Source organism: Parambassis ranga, chromosome 5 (assembly GCF_900634625.1).
Source record: "Parambassis ranga chromosome 5, fParRan2.1, whole genome shotgun sequence".
Taxonomy (NCBI): Eukaryota; Metazoa; Chordata; class Actinopteri; family Ambassidae; genus Parambassis; species Parambassis ranga.
Window position 1 is genome coordinate 20,307,369 of NC_041026.1, and position 20,196 is coordinate 20,327,564.

Here is a 20,196-nt window from a genome sequence, read left to right on the forward strand (position 1 = left end):
TGTCACAGACTGCATGTTTCCACAGTTAACTCAAGCAAGACAAAACCTTCACAGCAAGTAAACACGTTAAGTGGAAACTGAACCAAATCACTGATACCCTATTGCATTCTTGTAGATAAAAGTCTAAGAAAGGCATGCTGGTTAAGGAACCCTCACCTGAGGTCAGCCTGAGGACGCCTTAATACACAATGAACACAGCCGTCCTGCTGCTCCAGCACACAAACACACAAACACATAAACCCTGTTGTTCTGCTCTCTCACACATTCTTGCCCACTTAGCAAGCATGACATGTCACCAACATGATTGTCTTTACAGCTCCGATCACCATCTCATGAAGTCTGATTCACACTATATAAGGATACGGTGCCTTCCTCACTGGACAAGCTCTGATTTGGGGAGCCCACTGCATTATCTTTTTGCATCCTTTTAATGCGGCCTGGTCAAGACCAAACTGCTGCACTTTATTTCCACCTAGCCATTAGAAAAATATGAGACAGATATGGACATTATTGTTTTTTAAAAAAAATACCCACAGGACACCAATGCTGCTCTTAAAGTACACACTGGTGTAACATCATGTTCACCTGCCTATTGTGGCTGAGCAAAGCAATAATTTATACTGTGATCCCTGTGTAAAAGGTTTGTGTGACAATAACATGGTGTGGGCTATGACACACCCATACAAAGTGCATAGGGTTTTCTGCACAATAAAGTCCCACTATTAGAACCTCCAGAATAGTGTTTCTCACATGTGACAAGCATTTAGGTTTCGGTATATTTTTTAAATACTTCCTGGTCTGTATTTCATCTTCTCATCACCTCCTGCAACAACATGCTCACTCCCACGCTCACACTGTCACAATGCTGCCATCAGTTTAATGATTAAGGTGATTTTCTTAATCCCTGTGCTCGATCCTCAGTGAAAGCACACATTAGCTGGAATGTGCACAAGCAAGATGCTGAACAAAGAGTGGCTGCCTAGTAGCAGCTGACCCCAAGATTGGACCTCCCTAAGGAGGAAAGGCAATGATGGGACACACCTCTGGAAGTATCCCACTGCATTAAAGTTCCATGTTCCAAGCTCTGCAGCAAAGTATTACTGGTCAAGTATTTCTTTCTCAGGCTTTCTGCCCTTTGACCCACTGGGAGTCTGATGTCTAGTGAGCTTCAAACACATGATAGAAAACAAAGCAATCTGTACTCAGGAATGACCTGCCCTGATACCAGGAGAATACGCCTCTCCAAAGAGTGGAACATAGGGTCGATGACTCCACACAGTATGTGTGTCCTATTTTGCGTATGATGTGGTGTGTTAGTCAGAGAGAGGATATGTTGGAGTCAGTGCAACACAATAGAGTACTGCAGTGTGGGTGGCCACACCCTTTCCTCCAAGCTCCCCTCCACAGCCTCTCTGGCCCTTCAAAACCACCTTGACGATACTTAAAAAAAACATGACACAGGCAAGGAAGGGGAGGGGGTGGACACAACAGGAATTAAATGTCTTATATATAGTAAAGAAACATCAGGAATAAAGGAAAAAAAAGCTAATGAATGCAGGACAAAGTGAAAGGTCTCAGAGGCCAGAGCTGTGAATGCAGCAGGAGGGGCATAAAGAAACAAAATGGGGGCATAGTAACAGCCTAAGAGGTGATGGATAAACACTGAAGAGTCTAGAGGGAGGAAAAGAGAGAGCAGTGTGTAGCATTGTGTTCTGCAGTGTGCAGCTAAATTATTGATGCTGCCTTTAAGTTGGAATGGTGAGAAGAGGGAGCACTTTCACACTGTGTAATCTCTGCATCGTCAACACGCATCCTCATGTATGCAGCGCTGTCAGGAAAATATATACGACCGTCTCAATGACAGCAGGTTTTAGAGTTGTAAGCATGTTCCCCAGAGACAGAGACAGACAGAGAGTCTATGGGTGGCAGGGAAGTGAACAGGTCAAGGGTCATAGTAGACCAGAGGGAGACATGTGGTGCACACCTGTTCCAAACTTATTAGACTAACATAGACAAATCATCAGAAGCTGGACACAAGACAAATGAGACAGTCATTACCGCTGATTTTATGCTGCTGCTATCTCTTTTTGCTTTCCCGTATCCCTCGTACCCCTCGTCTGTGTTTCTTTCTCCCCCTGCCTGGCTCTCTTTCTTATCCACAGAGGAAGCCTGTTTGATCTAGCAGAGTCCTGCTGTTCTGACTCTCCAGCTCCCAGACGCTCCTCTTTCACTCACTACAAGAGAAGAGCTCCCTTTTTTTCCTTTCTATACGTCTTCACAAAAAAAGGAAGAATCAGATTCTCCCAACCTCTCCTTGTCAGAAATCAGACACATTCTCCCTCTTGTACCAGAGACAACAAAATAATTCATGAATCCAAAATGGCCTCTGTGTTGTAGAATCTGTGCTGAGGCCAGCTGTGCTGTGTGCATATGGACCACGTAGAATGTAAGCTATGTCAGCGATGTATTTCATTCAGAGGACAGTGGCCATCATTGTCATCTCCGGCAAAGCAGGACACAATGGAGAGGGATACAGCCAGGGACCTGACTCACACATACTGTAAGCTTTCCTGGCTGTTTTTCGGTCACAAAGGCGCTGCAAACAATGGGCAGTAAGTGTCAACGTGTTGTGTTGAGATACAATGGCTGCTGTACCACACAAAAACACTGGAAGTCTGTTTTTCTTTGGTTTTACTGGATTCCACTGTCTTAGGTCACAGGTGTAACACGTTACACTTTTACAGAAGCAGTTGTTTATTTTAATACATCATAATGTTTACTCAAACCTACAGAGTAAACAAAAAATGTCTTCCTATAATAAATTTACATTCTCAAAGATCACATGTCATTTAAATTCTATGCCAACATTCAATTCGATTGCATGCATGTTTCCATGGTTACTAGCTAAATCTGCCATTCCCCACTGCCAAAGAGTCACAGTAAACCACAGAATGCACATGATGCAGAAACTTATGTTTCCAGACAAATAGTTTGGAAGATGCTGGAGAACTCCTAAACTATGAAGTACCGATATGAACACTGCAGCAATGTAAAAGCATGTCAGTGGTTGGTATAGCAGCAATCTACAATGACATGGATACACATTTAGGCTCTATAAAGCCTGGACTGTTAAGTTATTTGTTCAACCAGTCATCATAAACTCATCAGACTTTTTTATTTTCTGGACAAGTGCCTTCCCTGATTGAGGACCTAAAATGGGATCCTCAGTAGCCCCAGATGGCAAAACAAAACCCAAAATCCAGAGAGCACCCACAGAAGACTCTGGAATGAAGAATGTGAAGTCCAAGCAATCTGTCACTCATGCAGGTGTAGAACATACATGTTAGTTGGCCTCAGGCCGACGTCTTTGTTGTGCTTTCAAATGCAATATTTTGGCCCTTACACTGCTGATATGAAGTCATTTATGACCTTATTAGTCCAAGTCCTTTGTTTAGTCTGTCTGGGTCTTACACAAAAAGCTTAACCATGCAAAGATCTCAATTTCTTTCTAGCAGACTTGAATAATTTTATATAGTTGATGCTACAAAAATGTACAAGCAAAGTGGACCAGGACACTTCCTAAAGCTTTACAATTATGCTCAGACTACACAGTAGGAATCCTCCATTGTACACTGAGAAACTCTGCTTCACATTCCACAGAGGGAATACCACCAGCACATGACAAGAGCCCCACTCACACTCAACCACTTAGCCTGCTGCCTCCCACTGCAACCTTTACACACAGAGAATTCCTGTATGTGCATATGTGTCATGAACAGCAACCTCTAACATGCAACACTGCCCTCAGACAGAAAGAAATCACAGACAAGGGGGGTGAGCGAGACACGTTTCTGAGAAAAAAAGAGAGTGTTGAGGGTCCTAAGAACATACTTGTGTCAAGCAGCTATGCCACAAATGTGATGAAGTGATTGATGGCAGGGTTCTTTGTGCTAAAGGACATCCCCCTCTCATGGTTCTTTTCTGGTCTTCTTTGTCAAAGTCTCCATTGCCTACCCCCTATACTCACAGCTTGTCTTTGCTTAGTTCTGAGAAAAAACACCTGTTGGTCTCAACTTTTGACTATCAACTGGTCCAAGCAGAAGTTTACTTCCTGCTTCCTCCTTTCTTTCCAACATATTGTAGTAAACAGTGTATTATCTGTATGGAAAGCTCCCACCAGCCCCTCTTGAACCCTCAGTTGTGCATGGGCCACTGCACAACAGGAATGAGAACATGTGTGTGTGCATGTATGAGGGGTGGGATGTTCCAATTTCCACTCTGTTTGAAGCACATGGACTGAGTCGGAATGTGAAGGGGGAGGAGGGCAGCAGAGGGAGCGTCAGAGGATGGGCGAAGGGAGTAATCAGAGAGGGGTGTCCCACAGTGCAGGCCAGCACATGGTCTTTACACACACTACTGAGGGCCCAGTGAATAAAGAGAGGGTCACTGACAGAAAAGGCATGCCTTTCAATCACTTATTGGAGACACCAGTATAAAATTACCTGCTAACAATGTTCCTTTGGTGCTTTAAGAATCCAAATCAAGCTCTAGCTGAGTAAATATCTGTTTTGTTGTCAGGATGAATCAGTTTATGCTGGATGTTCTAATAAAATCCACTGAAACTGTTCGGTTTTGCAAGATGCTCACGACAACATCTGACTCTGGAGTTACTTCTTCTGCATCACCACAGCTTACAAAGATTCCAGACAGTTCATGGTTCTTCTTTATCTCAGCTTAAAACTCAACTCTTTAACTTCTCAAACAATGTGATGCTTCAGTTGACCAGAAATGATCAACAACCTTCAAAAACAACCATCAGAAAAATAAAAAGCAGCACTCCATCTACGACCACTTTACTACAGTGTTCTCATAAAGGCCTGCACACATCAGCCTGAACTATCTCGAAGTGAACACATGTCATGCTTTGCCCATACATTAACATATTTTAAATACCACAATACACAAGGTATGTACACCAAGTGTGTTGCTTTAGATCTACTGAATCAACAGGTTTTAATGTCAACAAAAACCTAGACATTGATCAAAGTCTTTACTATCAACTTGCTAGCTTGCAAGCTATGAGGATCATATCATAATTGACACCCAAGTTTGGGCTGATAATAAAATGTATTACGCACAGCAAAGGAACTGTCTCCATCACTGCTGTTTGTGCATGACACATTTAGGGACTAACACAGCACATATTTGCTGCCTGAGGATACACTTAAACATGCATGAGTGAAGAGCAGCTATAAGCTTGTTCTTCACACACATATATTTCCCCTGGCCATGCTCAGTGAGAGGCACCACCATCAGACAAAGTGTCAGCTAACAGGCTCCTGCAATGAGGTAAATATCAGGCCTCGGGTATGTGCTACAGACCAGTACAGTTCTGAACGATGTGTGCTGAAGGTAAACCACATTTTTCAGGGTGGGTTCATCCACACCAGGCAAAGCACCAGCCCCAACATGTCAGTCTAACACAAACACATGAATGCATTCAAGGTAAGCAACCCCACATGCTCATACAACCGCACCTTGCAACAAAATTCTACTGCTACAAATGTACAAACACTACAGGTCATCTGACTACCTGCACACATATCTCCACAAAACAGTGCAACACACACACAGACAGAATCTGCACAGCATGACGGTGTAGTGCGTCTGAAGGAGGGGGTGATCCGAGGGCAGAGGATGCTCCTCTTCTCGATTTTTATCGTCATACTGTGAAAAAGGAGTGTGTATGTGTTCACCGTGGGAAAGAAAACTGCAGTATTCCCACATTCAAAGTAGATTTAAAGTAAAGCTAGGACTCAGCACTTTAAACAAGCCTCTCTAAGCCTGCAAGAAACTCTGGGAGAAAATGGGAGAAATCTCCACCAGAGCAGCTCTGATGCTGGGAACAACCAAAATAGAACTGGTGTATTCACATAGCAACCAGGGGGAAGAACACAGTGTTCTCACACTCATTTATATAGAAGGAAAGACAAAGCAAGAGGCTGTGAGTGTGAGTGTGTGAATGTGTGTGTGTGTGTGTAAGTGATGCAGATTCAGCTGAGAAGAAGTGATGAATGGCTTCATTAAAACAGCATTAGGAGAGGTGTGAACCCGAATAGTGAGTGCCAGTGCTGTGATTGCTCTGTTCCAACACAGAATCTTGTCACAATACTGAAATTCTCAAGCTGGTACCAGCACGCTCATGCACGCGTGCACACACATTGCTAATAGTTTATGGTGTTTGATGCTAATGCATGTTTGAAGTGGAGTCTGCTTTCATAAATATCAAGCTTAAACATCAATGACAGGCCAAGTTATTTTTGAGAAACAACAGTAATAATTCAGAATACTCTTTAATCAAACAGGACCTCGCTCAAACTCATACCAAATCAAAACACCCCATCGCCTGAGGGAAATGAGGAAACAGCAGTGACACCATGGAGAATTAAAGGGATGAGAAGAAGAAATAAAGAAGGCGGAGGAGATGAAGTACAAGAAATAGGAGTGTAAAGCAAAGAAAGCCAAAAAACTGAACAGAACCTGGAAAGACCCAGGTCTGAAGTGTGCGCATGTCCGTGTGTGTAAACTAGTAACCTGATTAGCCAGACCCTACAGGGGAGGCAAATCTACATTATTCTTTCCCGTTTTCCCTCTGCTCCTCACAAACCCAGAAAAATGGGGGCAATTCAGTAACCCTAGCAACCAACTCTGCCTACGTGCAGAGAGAAGCTGCTGATAGAGGGGGAAGGAGAGAGAAAGAGACAGACATGGGGAGTAAAAAGACACTAATACAAGTGCTGCATACTATACACACATGCATAGTGAAATGGGCAAATGGATCATACTGGTCTAGTAGAAGTGGGGTTCTTCACCCTTTTTGAAACCCTGGTCTATTCAAGACTCCTTTTGCATGTCTTCCTGTTTCAGCCCTCCTTCCTTGCTCCTTTTTTCCTCCTTGGTTAGAACCCTTGCTTTTTCTCCCCCTGCTCTATGTCCAGTGTGAGGGCTGTTCAAACACAACCTGTTTCCTCTAGCACCCCTTGGGAGCATTATCCAACCTTTCTACTGTTGTGTTTTCTCCGTTTTCTTTCTTTGTCCCTCCCTACTATTTATTTACAGCTGGCTGTCTGTTCTCATATTGATTGTTTTACAGAGGATATGAGTGGGTTTTGTCTTTGGCCTGCTCAGCTTTATATAGATCCCTCTGTCTTTAAAGATGTTCTCACCAACACACACACATCCTCTCAGCTGGTTGTGAGTGAGCGTCCGGTGGAGAGGCTCATGCATGCACGCACGGCATGTGTCACATATGCTGCAATCATAAAGAGATGATTATTGGTTTAAGCTGCCATGGGAGGTTTGTCGAAAATGAGTGTGTCACATTTCATCAGAGCTGACAAACATCATAAGGGAAAGAGCAATGAGAGAGAGAAAGAATGGCAGAGAAAAACTAAGAATTTCACTTGAGGACTGGCGGTTTTCACAATGGTCTGATTGTTCATTGAATGTAGGCTGAGAGAATGAAAAAGACTGAGAAAAGAGGGAGCGGGAGAAGTAGGGAATTGACTGACAGAGAGTGTGTGTGAGTGAGTGAGGAGGTCGGGCAGATCATGGTTCTGTTTTTTTTTTTACATTTTTACACACTCTCACTGGTTGCTCTGCTGTTGCCGTGTGTGTGTGTGTGTGTGTGTGTGTGTGTGTGTGTGTGTGTGTGTGTGTGTGTGTGTGTGTGTGTGTGTGTGTGTGTGTGTGTGTGTGTGTGTCAGATAAAGAGAGTGGAATTCGAATGAGGCACCCAAACAAAGGTCAAGACCTCAAACTATAGTGCTCACGTACAGGACTGGGCAAAGTGCTCATTAAAAATAAATATATATCAAACAATCAGAAGACTGGCAGACAGCATTTGAACTGAATGATTAGTCATCATGGAGGAAAATATATTCTGTAATGGAAAACAGCAATTTGGTGTTTAACTTGTGCGACCTGATAAGAATACTCTAGTTCACCAAATGTATAGATGCTTCATGCATCCTTTGGTTGCATAATAGACAGGTTTTTCTACCTAAATCCAACTGTCAAATTAAAAAAAAAAGTAGGCTATTTGATCACATACACAAAAACAGAAAAACACAAATGAGGGACACAAATACTAGTACACCAATACGGTGCACTAAAGAACCAACAGTAAAGCTATAATGGCCAATCAAAAGTCGGACAAATGGCAACCAACAATGGTACATGCATTTAGATGGGCCTTTCTTCTGTATTGTGGAAGATTAACTGCACATTCATGTATAAGGTTAGCAAGATCAACACCTTCACTTTTTTGACCACATCCACTAGCAAAATTTTGTCATATAAAGAAAAGGATATAATGTCATACAGTGACTTAACAAGCCATAATGTTGAGCCTTTGTGATAACAGGAAACACCCGTCCACACCAATTAATGCTACTTTTTTTATTTATTTATTATTTTTGGTCATGTATACTGGATAGAAACACTACTAACTATTTTTGTTCGTCTATGAAAAGGTTTTTCCTATTCAAACTCTAGACATAGAACATAATATGACACATGTTTAAACACAGACAAGCACTAACTTCTCCACAACACTGTTTAAGTTCATTATCTTACAAAAACAAACTGTCTGCGTGGAATGCTACAGTTGACATTATGCAAAATCCCTCACAGCAGGTAACAACAAGGTCTGTCAGACTGACAGGCAGCTCATTGATCGGGCACACACACCTGAACATTTGTCTTCTGTACGAAAGCAGGAGCACCTGGAAAGAGGGAGGGGAAGTTTTGACCAATCCCAACCTGCCTCAGTGCTGTAGGCCTAAAAAAAAGGGGGTAGTGGCCAAAATGTCAGGATTGACCAACCAGTGCAGGCAAAACATCTGTTGCCCAATCACAGCATCTGGAACATCTGGCACCAATGAACAGCAGTCATACAGCAGATGAACTCTGACCTTACCCACTTTTCTTCTCCACATGTTGATCTTTTTTTCAGTCATTCTGTTGTTCTGTTCTGTCTTACTGGAATTAATGAGCTGTTAAAACACAGATCTGATACAGTGGGTGTTGCTTTATGCCTCAACCAGTTCATCTGCATAACAGCGTGAGAGCAGACATTCCTCTTTTATCTGTAGGCGATTGACTGCATACAGAATGGAGGATGGTAGACAGAGATGGAGTAGACATCTCATTCCGAATCGCAATAACATGCTTGTTGAGTTGTGAGCGGAGCTCTGTTTATGTGTGCATTGAAGGAGGCCAGCTCAGCACTTAGAGAAGACGTAGAAAATTTAGTACTGTGTGTTTTCTCAGGTGCTGCAGCAGTCCTGTAGTAAATTGTCATATTGGAAATTGAAGAATGAGGAAGCACATGGGCAAAAGGGAACAGAAAATCAATGAGTGTATTCAGCCACATCGTGTCTGCTGCTGACACAGCACACAGGGACTGTGCCCACACACACACACACTCACACCTAAATCTGAAAGCACAGTGGGACACCTGGGTTGGAACACATTGTTCTATTGTGATTTAGCAGAGGGAACAGAGGATTTTGTTGCTTTTAAAAACTCCATCTTTATCCATCACTCTGTTCCTTTGTATTTTAAGAGGCAAGTGCAGTAGCTGCAGTGCAAAAAAAAGCTTTGTGCACTACTGTGTGCGTGTGTTTCAGAAAGGCTGCTAATTGTTTTGCCTGAACACAAAGCTGTGAGCCCAAACAGGAAGCTTCACACACACACTCCTGTATGATCCATGTGTTCCAGCCTCCTGAACCTCAGCTTTATACAAACATCCTTCCTGAGTGATTATTTTAAGCTCTGTCAGCATTTTCATTTAGCTCACAATACAACACTCCAGGATCCGGGACCCCAACACTCTCTGGCAAATGTACAGGCTGCAGCAAGTAAATGATAGCATTGAGGGTTGTGTGATTGACTTGCGGTTGATAAGAGCACCACTAAGTCATCAATACAGTCCAGCTCTCATTAACAGTGGGTGTTTAAAAAGATCACACACACCCTAAAACTATCCTTAAATTATATACTTAAAGATGTCTTCCCGCATCCTTCCAACCAAATAGCTGATGTAAAGTCAATCATCATCAATCACTCCCTATTCCCTGATATTTTCTACTTCTGTGTATTATAGGTGTCAATCAAAAGATTATCTGTGCTCCTCTTGCTCAAATAAATATTGATCAATACCAATGCACCCAGCCACCCACAAACAAAAATATAGGCCAAGCACAAGAGCCTCATATAAAAACAAGGACACAGACCAACAATCCTGTACGCAACCCCTCTTGCTGTGTCATCGCTCTTCCTATTGTGTGCTCCTGAAAGCAGTCATTTATCCTAAATCATATGTTCCTCTGGCTGCCTTGTAAACATGCAGCTTTGTAATGTACACAGAGACACACACAGTTTTAGTTTGTGGCCACAAGCACTCATCTGTTTTCAGGAGGACAGATCAACATCATATCTGCAGAATTCAATAAGTTTACTTTTTATATTCTAAACAGCCACTTGGAGTTACAATATGTGCATATTTCTTTGTGGGTGGCTGTCAGTGTTTAGTATAGAAATCAATAACAGTTATTCAGTACATCATCATGTGTGGATGGTCACTCATAGACTACAGATTGTGTTTCTCTGACAGACCACAAAAACACCACAATCAATATGCCTCATCAGTGGCAACAAAAACTCACTTAATGAGCGTAAACACACACACACTGACAGATGTGGATAAACTTTGTACCTAAAAAAGTCAAACAAAGACTTAAGACTCTGCACTCCATGATTTTCCACTAAACTGTTCCCCACTGTCTGAATTACACCTCTTCATTGAAATAGTATGGGAGGTTTGCTGATTGATAAATTATGGGTGTTAGAGCTTTTACAAATACTGCTGATAAACAACTACTGACTGTTCTTTATTATCTGTCGGCAAGCAATGCTACTGCGGTACTGTTTAAACTGAATGCTTTAATTAAAGCATTGGGACGAATGGTAGCATGGAAGCATTTCTAAAAGCAAAGCAGAATTCTTTTCCAAAAACTCTAACTAAACTAAAAATGGCAGACGATAAGCTCATTCCTCCATTTCAACAAGGATAACTATTAGCATCTGTGCTGCAGCGTGCTTACCTCTCTATAAACTCTCTGTTTTATCCATTTTCTCTTTCCTCCTTTGTTATGTCTGTTTCTCCTTTTCACACACATACACCTTATTGAGTGAGTAGGAACTTTCCTCACATCAGCCAAAATCACACATTATACTATGAGGACACCGTTTGTGTGAAAAAAATAACCCATTATTAAGAAACAAATGGTGAATTAGAATAAAGAGCAATATCCTGCAGCTTCCATGCCAACAGGTGATTGGACAGTATGTGGTGAAATCCCAATGCCTCCTCCAGCAATCCACACAAACTGTTGTTTGCCTTCATAAAATGTAGAAAACACAGCATTCAAATGAAGGTGGAAGCTGGCATCATGAAAAATGACAGGCCATATTAGGCTGAACACATTATAAACAGCATGTGACAGCTGTGTAATGGCTGTGAGAAACCAAGGTGCCTGGAACTGCTTCCACTAGCCAGACCACTGTCACTGACTTATGACATGATGCTGAACCACTGGACCGTAGGGATGACAGTTTACCTGAGCAAACTGCGACTGGTGCAATGCAGGGCAATGCTATAGACTGACTTTGTCACCGTTGGTTCTTTATGTGTGTTTAGTGTGTCTCAGGGCTTCAATTCAAGCAGTCAGTATATATATATATATATATATATATATATATATATATATATATATATATATATATATGAGTTCTCTAGCAGAACTGAAAAGGCAGCAAGGAGCTATTAAAGATCTGTGAAACAAGACAGACAAATACAGAGAGCTGTGATAGTAGCTGCTCCTAACAGCAGTGCAATTGGTAATGACAGACTGTCTGTGTCTCCCAGAGAAGGCAGACTGCTGGGAATGTCACAACAGACACACAGCATCTGGAGACACACAGATGGAAAAACACACACCTTAAACAGCTATGTGGATGCACAAGTTTGCCCTTTCATCTTTTCATTCCAGATAAGAAGGCTGGTACGTGGAAAAACCACGCAGACATGGTGTGGAAAGAAGAGAAAGGCACAGCCCAGCTGTACTGGAGAGAGCAGTCAAGTAACTGACAGGAGAAATCGATGCAGAAGGTCGATGGACAAACATTAAGTCCACAGTGTGATAAACAGCCGACTGCCCTCACAATGCAGCACAGACATAAAGCCTTTACACAGGCTGCCAAGCAGATACAGCAGTCTAAATGGAGAGTGAGACGACAACACTAATGTCACTGTGGTGACAAGTAAAGGACGTTTCAAATAAACAGGTTAGCAAGCGGACAGGGTTAATAAGAGGTGGCTAACATTGACCTCACTGATGAACATCTTTTTTCTTATCTGTATGTTTACAACAGAAAGTCCAGTTTGCCAAGATTGTGTCCCATAACAGCTCTGTAAACACACATCTCCCCACTGACCTGAAGCTGGATACAGCTCTCACAAGGGAAAGCAGCCCTACAGAAAAACAGTGCAATGAGGTGACAGCTATGGTGGCATGTTTTGGAAGAGGGCTGGTGTGCCAAAATGGAAATGAGAAGCAGCAGAGATGGGGAGACCGGCCTGTGTCCTGTCTCTTTCACATCCACCCCCCCCCCTCTCAACTCCAGGTGTGTAGCCACCACACAAGCCTGTAGATCCGATACGCACTCACTATCACTCTTGACTGACATCTAAATCCAGTGGGCCTGCCTGACGACAGAAACATCCACACACACACACAAGCCAGTAAACGGTTAATATCTGAACGCCCCTTTTTAACAAATACAATCTGCTCTCGCACCCCTGCTCCTGTTTCGTGTCCTTGATCATCAGCAGAAGCGGCGCCAATGAAATGTGATCAATGAACAAGCTTTCACGCAAATTGATCATTTAATTGCAATCTGCGTTTAACACATGAGCGGAGGACAGCGCAGAGCAGCGGGCAGCGCAGCCACGCAGGAGACGGAGAGGGAAAGAAAACGCCCTGCCTCGTTCAATGTCGAAACCTTAGCCTTTCTGAACAGTCTACACAACATACACACATACACCTTGACATGAGCTTTTGTAAGAGGCCGTGTTGAGCCACATCTGCACAACACCGCTGCTTTATGTGCTTTTTTTTCTCTTTGTTGGCCATCTGTGCGCTGCCTGAACGGCGTGCGATCACACGCCTCTTGGAGACACGCTGATCATGATGTTCCATTTACGACTGTCATTATTTATATATCCGTGATACGCCACGTTTGGATGATGACAATTAAACCTTCATAAACGGTTGCTGAAATACAAAGGCAAAGCCGACCCCCTTCACGCTGAATAGGAGAGGTGAGGGAGCAGGGGGGAAAAAAAGACCCATGCAATGAGCCAAGTCCGGGAAAACACACCATATTGTAAGGAAGGCACAGATTTCACGCTGTATCGCCTCAGCTTATGCTGTCTTTCAACATCTGAACAGCTCTTAAAAAGTTTTACCTTTAACTTGAGTTTCATATTCGGCCACGATCTCCTTGTCCTTTCGGAATTTCGCTGGAGACGTCATGGCTGAGTTTGGAGATCAAACCACTTGTCCTCGTAGAAAAGTCAATTTCCTCTCAATCAGGAAAAAAATCAGCCCTAGACTGAATGGTTGCCACACTGAGGCTGAGTTTGTAAAGAAAAGGAGAGCCCAGATGAGAGACTGCAGCTCCCCAGTGTGTGTCCGTGGATCTGTATTGTCTCCCTGCCTCTGCTTACTCAGGGCGCATTGTGAGTTTGGCGCTGCTGCTGCTGTGTGTGTGCTCCTATCCACCGCCGCGCCTCACCGCCTCCTCAAAACCGGTTATGGTGCAAACAACTTCAAGTGAAAGGAGATTCATTCCCTTCTTAAAAAAACACTAATAATGTGTCAGTCAGCACTTTAAAAAACGTCTCGTTTAGTTATTTACCATGAGTGGGGTTTGGTTGCCGCCCGTCCGCCTGTCTAAAACTAAACTGTCTCTCCTCTTCCCCTCTAGAAGTGAGAGAGAGGAAACCGAGTGGAGATGGAGGGGCTGTCTGCTGCTCGACCCCAGTGCGCAGGACAGCCAGGCATGGATGCACACATGGAGGCTAGGACAACCGCTGCAAGCACGCTACTTACTGCAGGTATGTGTCTTTATTGACCAGGTAAGTTCAGTGTGGGATGTTTAACAAAGTGCACTTCTTAACTCTACTCCCAAATTTGCCAAAATGTTAACTTTTAGCTTTAGCGTGTTAGCAAACCATTTAGTATCACCCGTTTTATGCATTCACTAGTGGTACTAATGAGAATACATGCTTTTAAAATCTTTCGCTGATAACAACTTTCAAAATACATATTTATTTGTTCTTTTATTTTTTTGTAAATGAATCATTTAAACGTCACCGAAGCATCAACTTTTTTTTCTCTCCAATGGCCCCGCCTAATTTTCTGGAGAAAATACTTCCTATACAACAATTTGTTGAATGGAATTTGAATGACATTTTTGTACTCCAATCAGATTTCAGTAACTCTGAACGAGGGCGTTTCAACCTCCGTTTCTAACTAATCTGATTCAGAATTTGTAATGAAGTTGGCCAATAGCGCCAGTCCCTGTGGGCTGTAGCCAATCAGAGTCAGGTGTATGGTCTTTTAAAGATAGTTTCAGGAAGGGTCGTGAAAGACCAGGAAGTTGTAAACAAAGCTGACAGCTATTGAGTTAGCTGTGTCAAAACTACATCTGAATGGATGCCGAACCAGCTGTGTAAAACAGGCTAGTTAGTCGCTGGCAGCGTGTGTTTATTAATAATATAGAAAACCTGATTTTCATGCTGTAATCGCGGCGTGGAAACAGATATTATTCCGTGTGTTGATCTGCAAGCTAACGTTAGCTTCCTTCCGTGTTATCATTAGGAAAAGGCTAACGTTTGCACAAGGACGTTGGAGCTATCGCCTGTGAAGTTAACTTAAAACGATAATTCTTCGAAGTAGACGGATAAGCGAACAACATCGTTGTCCGGTTGTTGTTTTCTTCTGCATTTGCTCTCTGGAGGCAGAACAAGCGAGAGAGGTCGTCCGTTTTAGCAAAGCTACAATGTCTACATCCAACGCCAATTTTAAAAACAAGTGTGTGACCCAGGTGAACTGCATATATTGTGACAGTTTGCTCTGCACGAGAGGAATGAAAGCAGTGCTTCTTGCTGACACTGAGGTTGAGCTTTTTTCGACCGATATACCTCCCAATAGGTAAGTGCTAATTTTGTTAGCCATGTTGTTAGCCTTTGTTTACGTCTGTTGCTGTTTCCAGGACAAAGGTGTACTGTAACCGAGAGACATAACTAGTTATTTATAACTAAGACAAAAGCACAATTTTCACCTATACTATGACCAACATAGATTTATTATATGGAAATGCAAAATTAATCAGTTGTATCCTTTTATGGCTATGTTTGTGTCTGTTTGCACGCACCCTCCCCCAAGAACTGTTGACTTTGTGGCCAGCTGCTACTCTACTGAAAGCTGTAAATGCAAACTGAGAGACATCGCATGTCTTAAATGGTAAGTACACCTTGCAGGATTATCTTAAAGGTGATCATCTGCAGCTGTGAAACAAGTAGATCTCACAATTGTTCAGTGTTCTTATAGCACACAGATGTTATGTGGTAGTATTATTGTTACTGTAGATTTATATGATGGTTAGTGAGATTATGTAACAGTAGAGAATGCATGCCTATTATGATTCCCAAATGTAATCTAATGATGTCAATTTTGCAATGAAATAAAACTGGTGGACATGGTCATATGGGTATGGAAAATGATCACATTCAGTTTGCTAGAACTGGGGAATATCTGGTGTTTTAACCTGCAAATATTAGTTGATCATTTATTGTTGCCTTTAATTATTTGTTGATAACAGTTGATCAATTTTAACTTCAACCATTTAAACAACAGTTTTCAAGTTTTGCGCTACAGTAAGGCTTTATGCTGCCTCTTTTGTATTCCCTGGCTTTTGTTGTTGTACACACGGTAAAAACAAACATCTGTTAGATAATAGACACACACTAGTGGAGTTAGCACTTTCCCCTTGTGAAATGCTGACTCAAGTTTCTTCTTTATCCTCTGTCCCAGTGGCAATGTTGTTGGCTATCATGTTGTTGCCCCCTGTAAACCGTGCCTCCTCTCCTGTAACAACGGCCATTTCTGGATGTTCAATAGTGATGCAGTATCAACCCTTAACAGACTGGATGCAACAGGTCCGTAAAGGCGTCCCTTTGATACAACCTGAATTCTATACAATTTCAGTCTGATATGAGCTTGTGTCTAATGTGTCTGCAGGTTTAAATCTGCTCCTGTGGGGAGATCTTCCTGAGTTAGATGACAGTGAAAATGAAGAATCAGAAAGCCCATCAGAGGAAGAGTGTATTAGGTAGAGTGGGAAATGGACTATGTGAGACACCTGGAGCACCAACATTTGAAAGATGGAGCAGAAGGAGTGTGTAAACCATGTCGGGGTGAGACGGAACAGAGAAATCTTAAAGGGTAATTGAGCACTGAATCACAAAAGGTAGACATGTTCTGCCGTACTGCACTGTGTGGCCTGAAACAGTAAACCATAGTGCACTTCTGGCCAAAAAACCCAAATAGTGATGTCACAGCAGGTGTTAAGCCTACAACGGCTGACAGAGCACACCTGGTGTGACATCAGTGATAGGGGTGTGGCCAGAGTTTGACTCTTGTGATTGGGTGTTGAATTACCCTTTAACCTGTGACCATGCCTTTCCAGATCACTTTTCACTGTTGAAAGCACAGATGCACAAACATACATTCACACACATACTTTTCACTCTATTTTGTATATTAGTGTGGGTTGTTAAAAAAACATGCAGCTGAAGTAACCTGAAAATAAGAGAAGACTTCTTAACCTAGTGTGTTCTACTCTTCTAAGCTCATAGTTTTGATCAGCCTCATGAGAAGATGAGTGTGGTATGATGAGTCAATGGAACGTAGCAGTGAATGCTGTGCTTTTTCACGCTGCTTACGTTAAGATGAGATTTTCTGATAAAAATGGCCACGAGTCGCCTCTCCTCTTCTTTAATGGCATTCAGTATGCTGTAATAAGGAAAACCTCCCATTAACTGTCATGTCTTAAAGGCTTATATAGTTGCTGTGTGACTGGGTGCTGACTGAAAGTTTGAGTGCATTTTGAATACCACACATTGGAAAAACAGCACAATTATTGAATGAGAAACGGTATATATTCTTGCTTTTAAAGGGCATATTTAATTTAGGTTACCTCACAATCTGATGTTGTATCAGTAATAGGTTTTGATATGCTAATACAGTGTTTGCTAAACTTCTGACAGCAGCTGTGTATGTGTGTAACACTCAGATAAATCTGACTGTAGCAGTATCCTATACTAACATACTAACCTATGACTAGGGTGCACTTAAAGTTTTATTTGAAACTCAAATGAAGTAAAAAGCGTCAGGATCATTCAGTTTGTTTACATGCACAGTAATGTTTTACCCTAATTCAAAATATGACAACATTCTGTTTGGATTTTCTAAATGATGCCTTTCTCTGAATGTTGTATTTCCCAATTACTACACATGGTGGGATATGAGGATATCGTCTCTACCTGTTTACTGTCTGCTCTACATGTTGTACACTAACAGTAGCCAACCGTTTTAAAGGCTAGGATAAAGATGCACATCCAAAAAGAGAAGGCCACATTTTTATATGAAAAAATGTTTTGTTCTTAATAACCTCTGTGCATGTAAATGTACTGAATGTGGAATGATATGTTCTAATACAGGTCTGTTTTTCTGATGAATCAAAATCATAAATACACAAGCTCTACATGGATGTCAGTATCCATGCTGTTTTTTTGGTAACACCTATGTTTTATGTAGCAGCATACTGTACCTGTAGCACCTGAGGATGAGAGGAGTCCACTCCAAAGAATCATGGAACATATCAGTATTTAATGTACAGACTCTGCTATCCGTATGAGCAGATAGCTATGATATTTGTGGCCAGTTTAAAGATGAGCATTTTGCTGAGAAATTAAGACATTTCGGCCAAACGTACAGCTTCTAACCTTTTGCGTTTAAGCCTTATTTATATTGTGTTGACTGACAAAGAAACACTGTTCAGTGTTTTGGGTTGATGATACATCAACTAACCAGGCCTTTTTCTTTACAGTTATTGAGTAACAAGGGACCAAAAGCTGTCCCTTTTTTGGCATTAACATCTTTAAGCTTTTGTTTATGTGTCACTGCTGTGTCCTGCTAATACTATGATCCTGTCTAAAAGAAACTTAATATAAGTGAATGAATTTTGCCTGTTGTCGGCAAACACTGTTGAAGAAGCAAACGTTGAATGTCACATTTCTTACCTGAAGTAAAAGGATAAGGAAGCAGTTCATACTGATTTGGCCTCTGTGGTCAGTTTATAGATGAGCAGGAAAAACCTGGTTCAGATTTTCACGTCCTTTGCTTTTCAAAAATTATAGTTGACAGTCTGTTATATGTTTGCACCAAATACTGTCTGTGTGGATAGGATACAGTGCATCAGCTTGGTATTTATTGAATCCACAAACCAAATATGACTAACCACATACTTCCTTTTTGTTTACAAACTTTGTTTACAAATGCTTTGGTTTGTACTCTGCTATAGTACTTATGTTTATTTGTTCATGTATTTAATAGTTCATTGTGTAGTGCTTTGTTTTGTAAAGTTTAAAGATTGGATGTGTACAGTTTTACTTCAAGAAGGTATCACCTGTGAGCTTCCTCTGGCTAGGACAATTGTCAAAAGATAATCAAAAGAACTATTTAAGTGGCTGTTTCTGACATGAATAACTTTGATTAACATGCCCTGCTGAAAATGTATATTTTGGAATTGCACTGAAACTGCATTGGTAGTTTAAAAATGATGATTTGTTGTTTTGTATGCTTGTTAAATTAATAAACTTTTTTTTCCAAATAAAATATATTATGGTATCTGTTGTCATATCTTTCTTTTTTTCTCATTTGGAGGCAAAATTGGTCGGTCAAAGATATTATGGGAAAATAAAAGCACATTTCATGACCTCTGCAGAATGTTCTGGTAAAATCTTGTAAATCATTTTTATATGCCTTCATATTGGTTTAATTACTCCTCCACACACTGCAGTGCAGACAACACACAGTTGTGTAAATGAGGAAAAAATATCTGCCAAAAAAGCTGAAGATATGTCTCTTATGAAGTGATACATTATTCTTTGTTTTCTACATCAAAACAAAATGTGAATTCACACAGCTGAATGATTTCCAAGACTGATAATGACATTATCAAATGCATTATTTATAGGCACAAGTCACATGTTTATCTCGGAGGATTTCACAATTTGTCTAATGTTGCACCACTTTTATGTTCTCAAGCTGAACAGCAGATTGTTCAGATTGGGGAAGAGTTGGAGAGATGTGAGCTAGAACAAAAATCAGGGTCTCATCTGCAAGATGAACAAATGTTCAAGAGGTTTTATGTGCATTAATATGTAGCATAGCATAACAGAAAGCCCACAGACTGACCGTTACTATATGTCTATGTGCACTTTTGTGCAGAAAGCTGTAGTTTTTTCTGGACTGACCTGAGAACTGACTGAAGTTTTGGAATTTGTTTTTGCATGCCTCCATTTGAGGCATTCTCTGCTGCTGTTGGGACATGCATAAGGCAATTTAGGTAGTGCAAAAAATGTTGTGGCTCGCTTTGTTTTCACATTTTTGTAACTTCTGCAAAATCACAAATCATGCCTGCACAACGTCTGTTCTTCATTTTATCTTGCAGCATTTCATTTAGTGTTTTTTTATATATTTGATTGACTAACTTGCATACTTCACTACAAAGATTCAAACAAGATAGCCCATTCTGTTAACATGATTTATCTGATAAAAAGGACTTTCATTTGTAGCCTCAGTGGAGAAACACTGACACACACTAAGTTTGTCAATGTGCCTTCATTGTGCCCAGCAGTCAACAGGGCGACTTCCAGGTGTGTGTGTGTGTAGATGCTGAATGAATGCATGACAGGGTGTTGCTTAATAAAAGAAAGTA

The 20,196-nt window shown here is 41.4% G+C and overlaps 2 protein-coding genes across 3 annotated transcripts in view; one reads left to right on the top strand and one right to left on the bottom strand.

Annotated features, from left to right (window-relative positions):
• srgap2 (SLIT-ROBO Rho GTPase activating protein 2) overlaps positions 1-14,121 on the bottom strand; it is a 46,291-nt gene extending 32,170 nt beyond the window's left edge. For both annotated transcript variants that reach the window (XM_028404931.1, XM_028404930.1), the window contains exon 1: positions 13,595-14,121. In XM_028404931.1, coding sequence (XP_028260732.1) covers positions 13,595-13,661 — 67 coding nt within the window. In that variant the 5' untranslated portion in view covers positions 13,662-14,121. The remainder of the gene's footprint in view (positions 1-13,594) is intronic.
• Positions 14,122-14,736: 615 nt separating this feature from the next.
• On the top strand, positions 14,737-19,103 carry LOC114435323 (protein FAM72A). The gene is made up of 4 exons (XM_028404951.1): positions 14,737-15,344; positions 15,579-15,656; positions 16,227-16,351; positions 16,434-19,103. Exons 1-4 carry the CDS (start codon positions 15,193-15,195, stop codon positions 16,526-16,528), a joined length of 450 nt encoding a protein of 149 aa, XP_028260752.1. The 5' UTR covers positions 14,737-15,192; the 3' UTR covers positions 16,529-19,103.
• Positions 19,104-20,196: the final 1,093 nt, after the last annotated feature.

What these genes read in the sequence shown, in the direction of transcription:
- LOC114435323 (XM_028404951.1), top strand. Translation starts at nt 15,193, where the DNA reads ATGTCTACATCCAACGCCAATTTTAAAAACAAGTGTGTGACCCAGGTG. An exon ending in ACCGATATACCTCCCAATAG is followed by an intron (nt 15,345 to 15,578) that starts GTAAGTGCTAAT and finishes CCCTCCCCCAAG; the next exon opens with AACTGTTGACTTTGTGGCCA. An exon ending in TAACAGACTGGATGCAACAG is followed by an intron (nt 16,352 to 16,433) that starts GTCCGTAAAGGC and finishes ATGTGTCTGCAG; the next exon opens with GTTTAAATCTGCTCCTGTGG.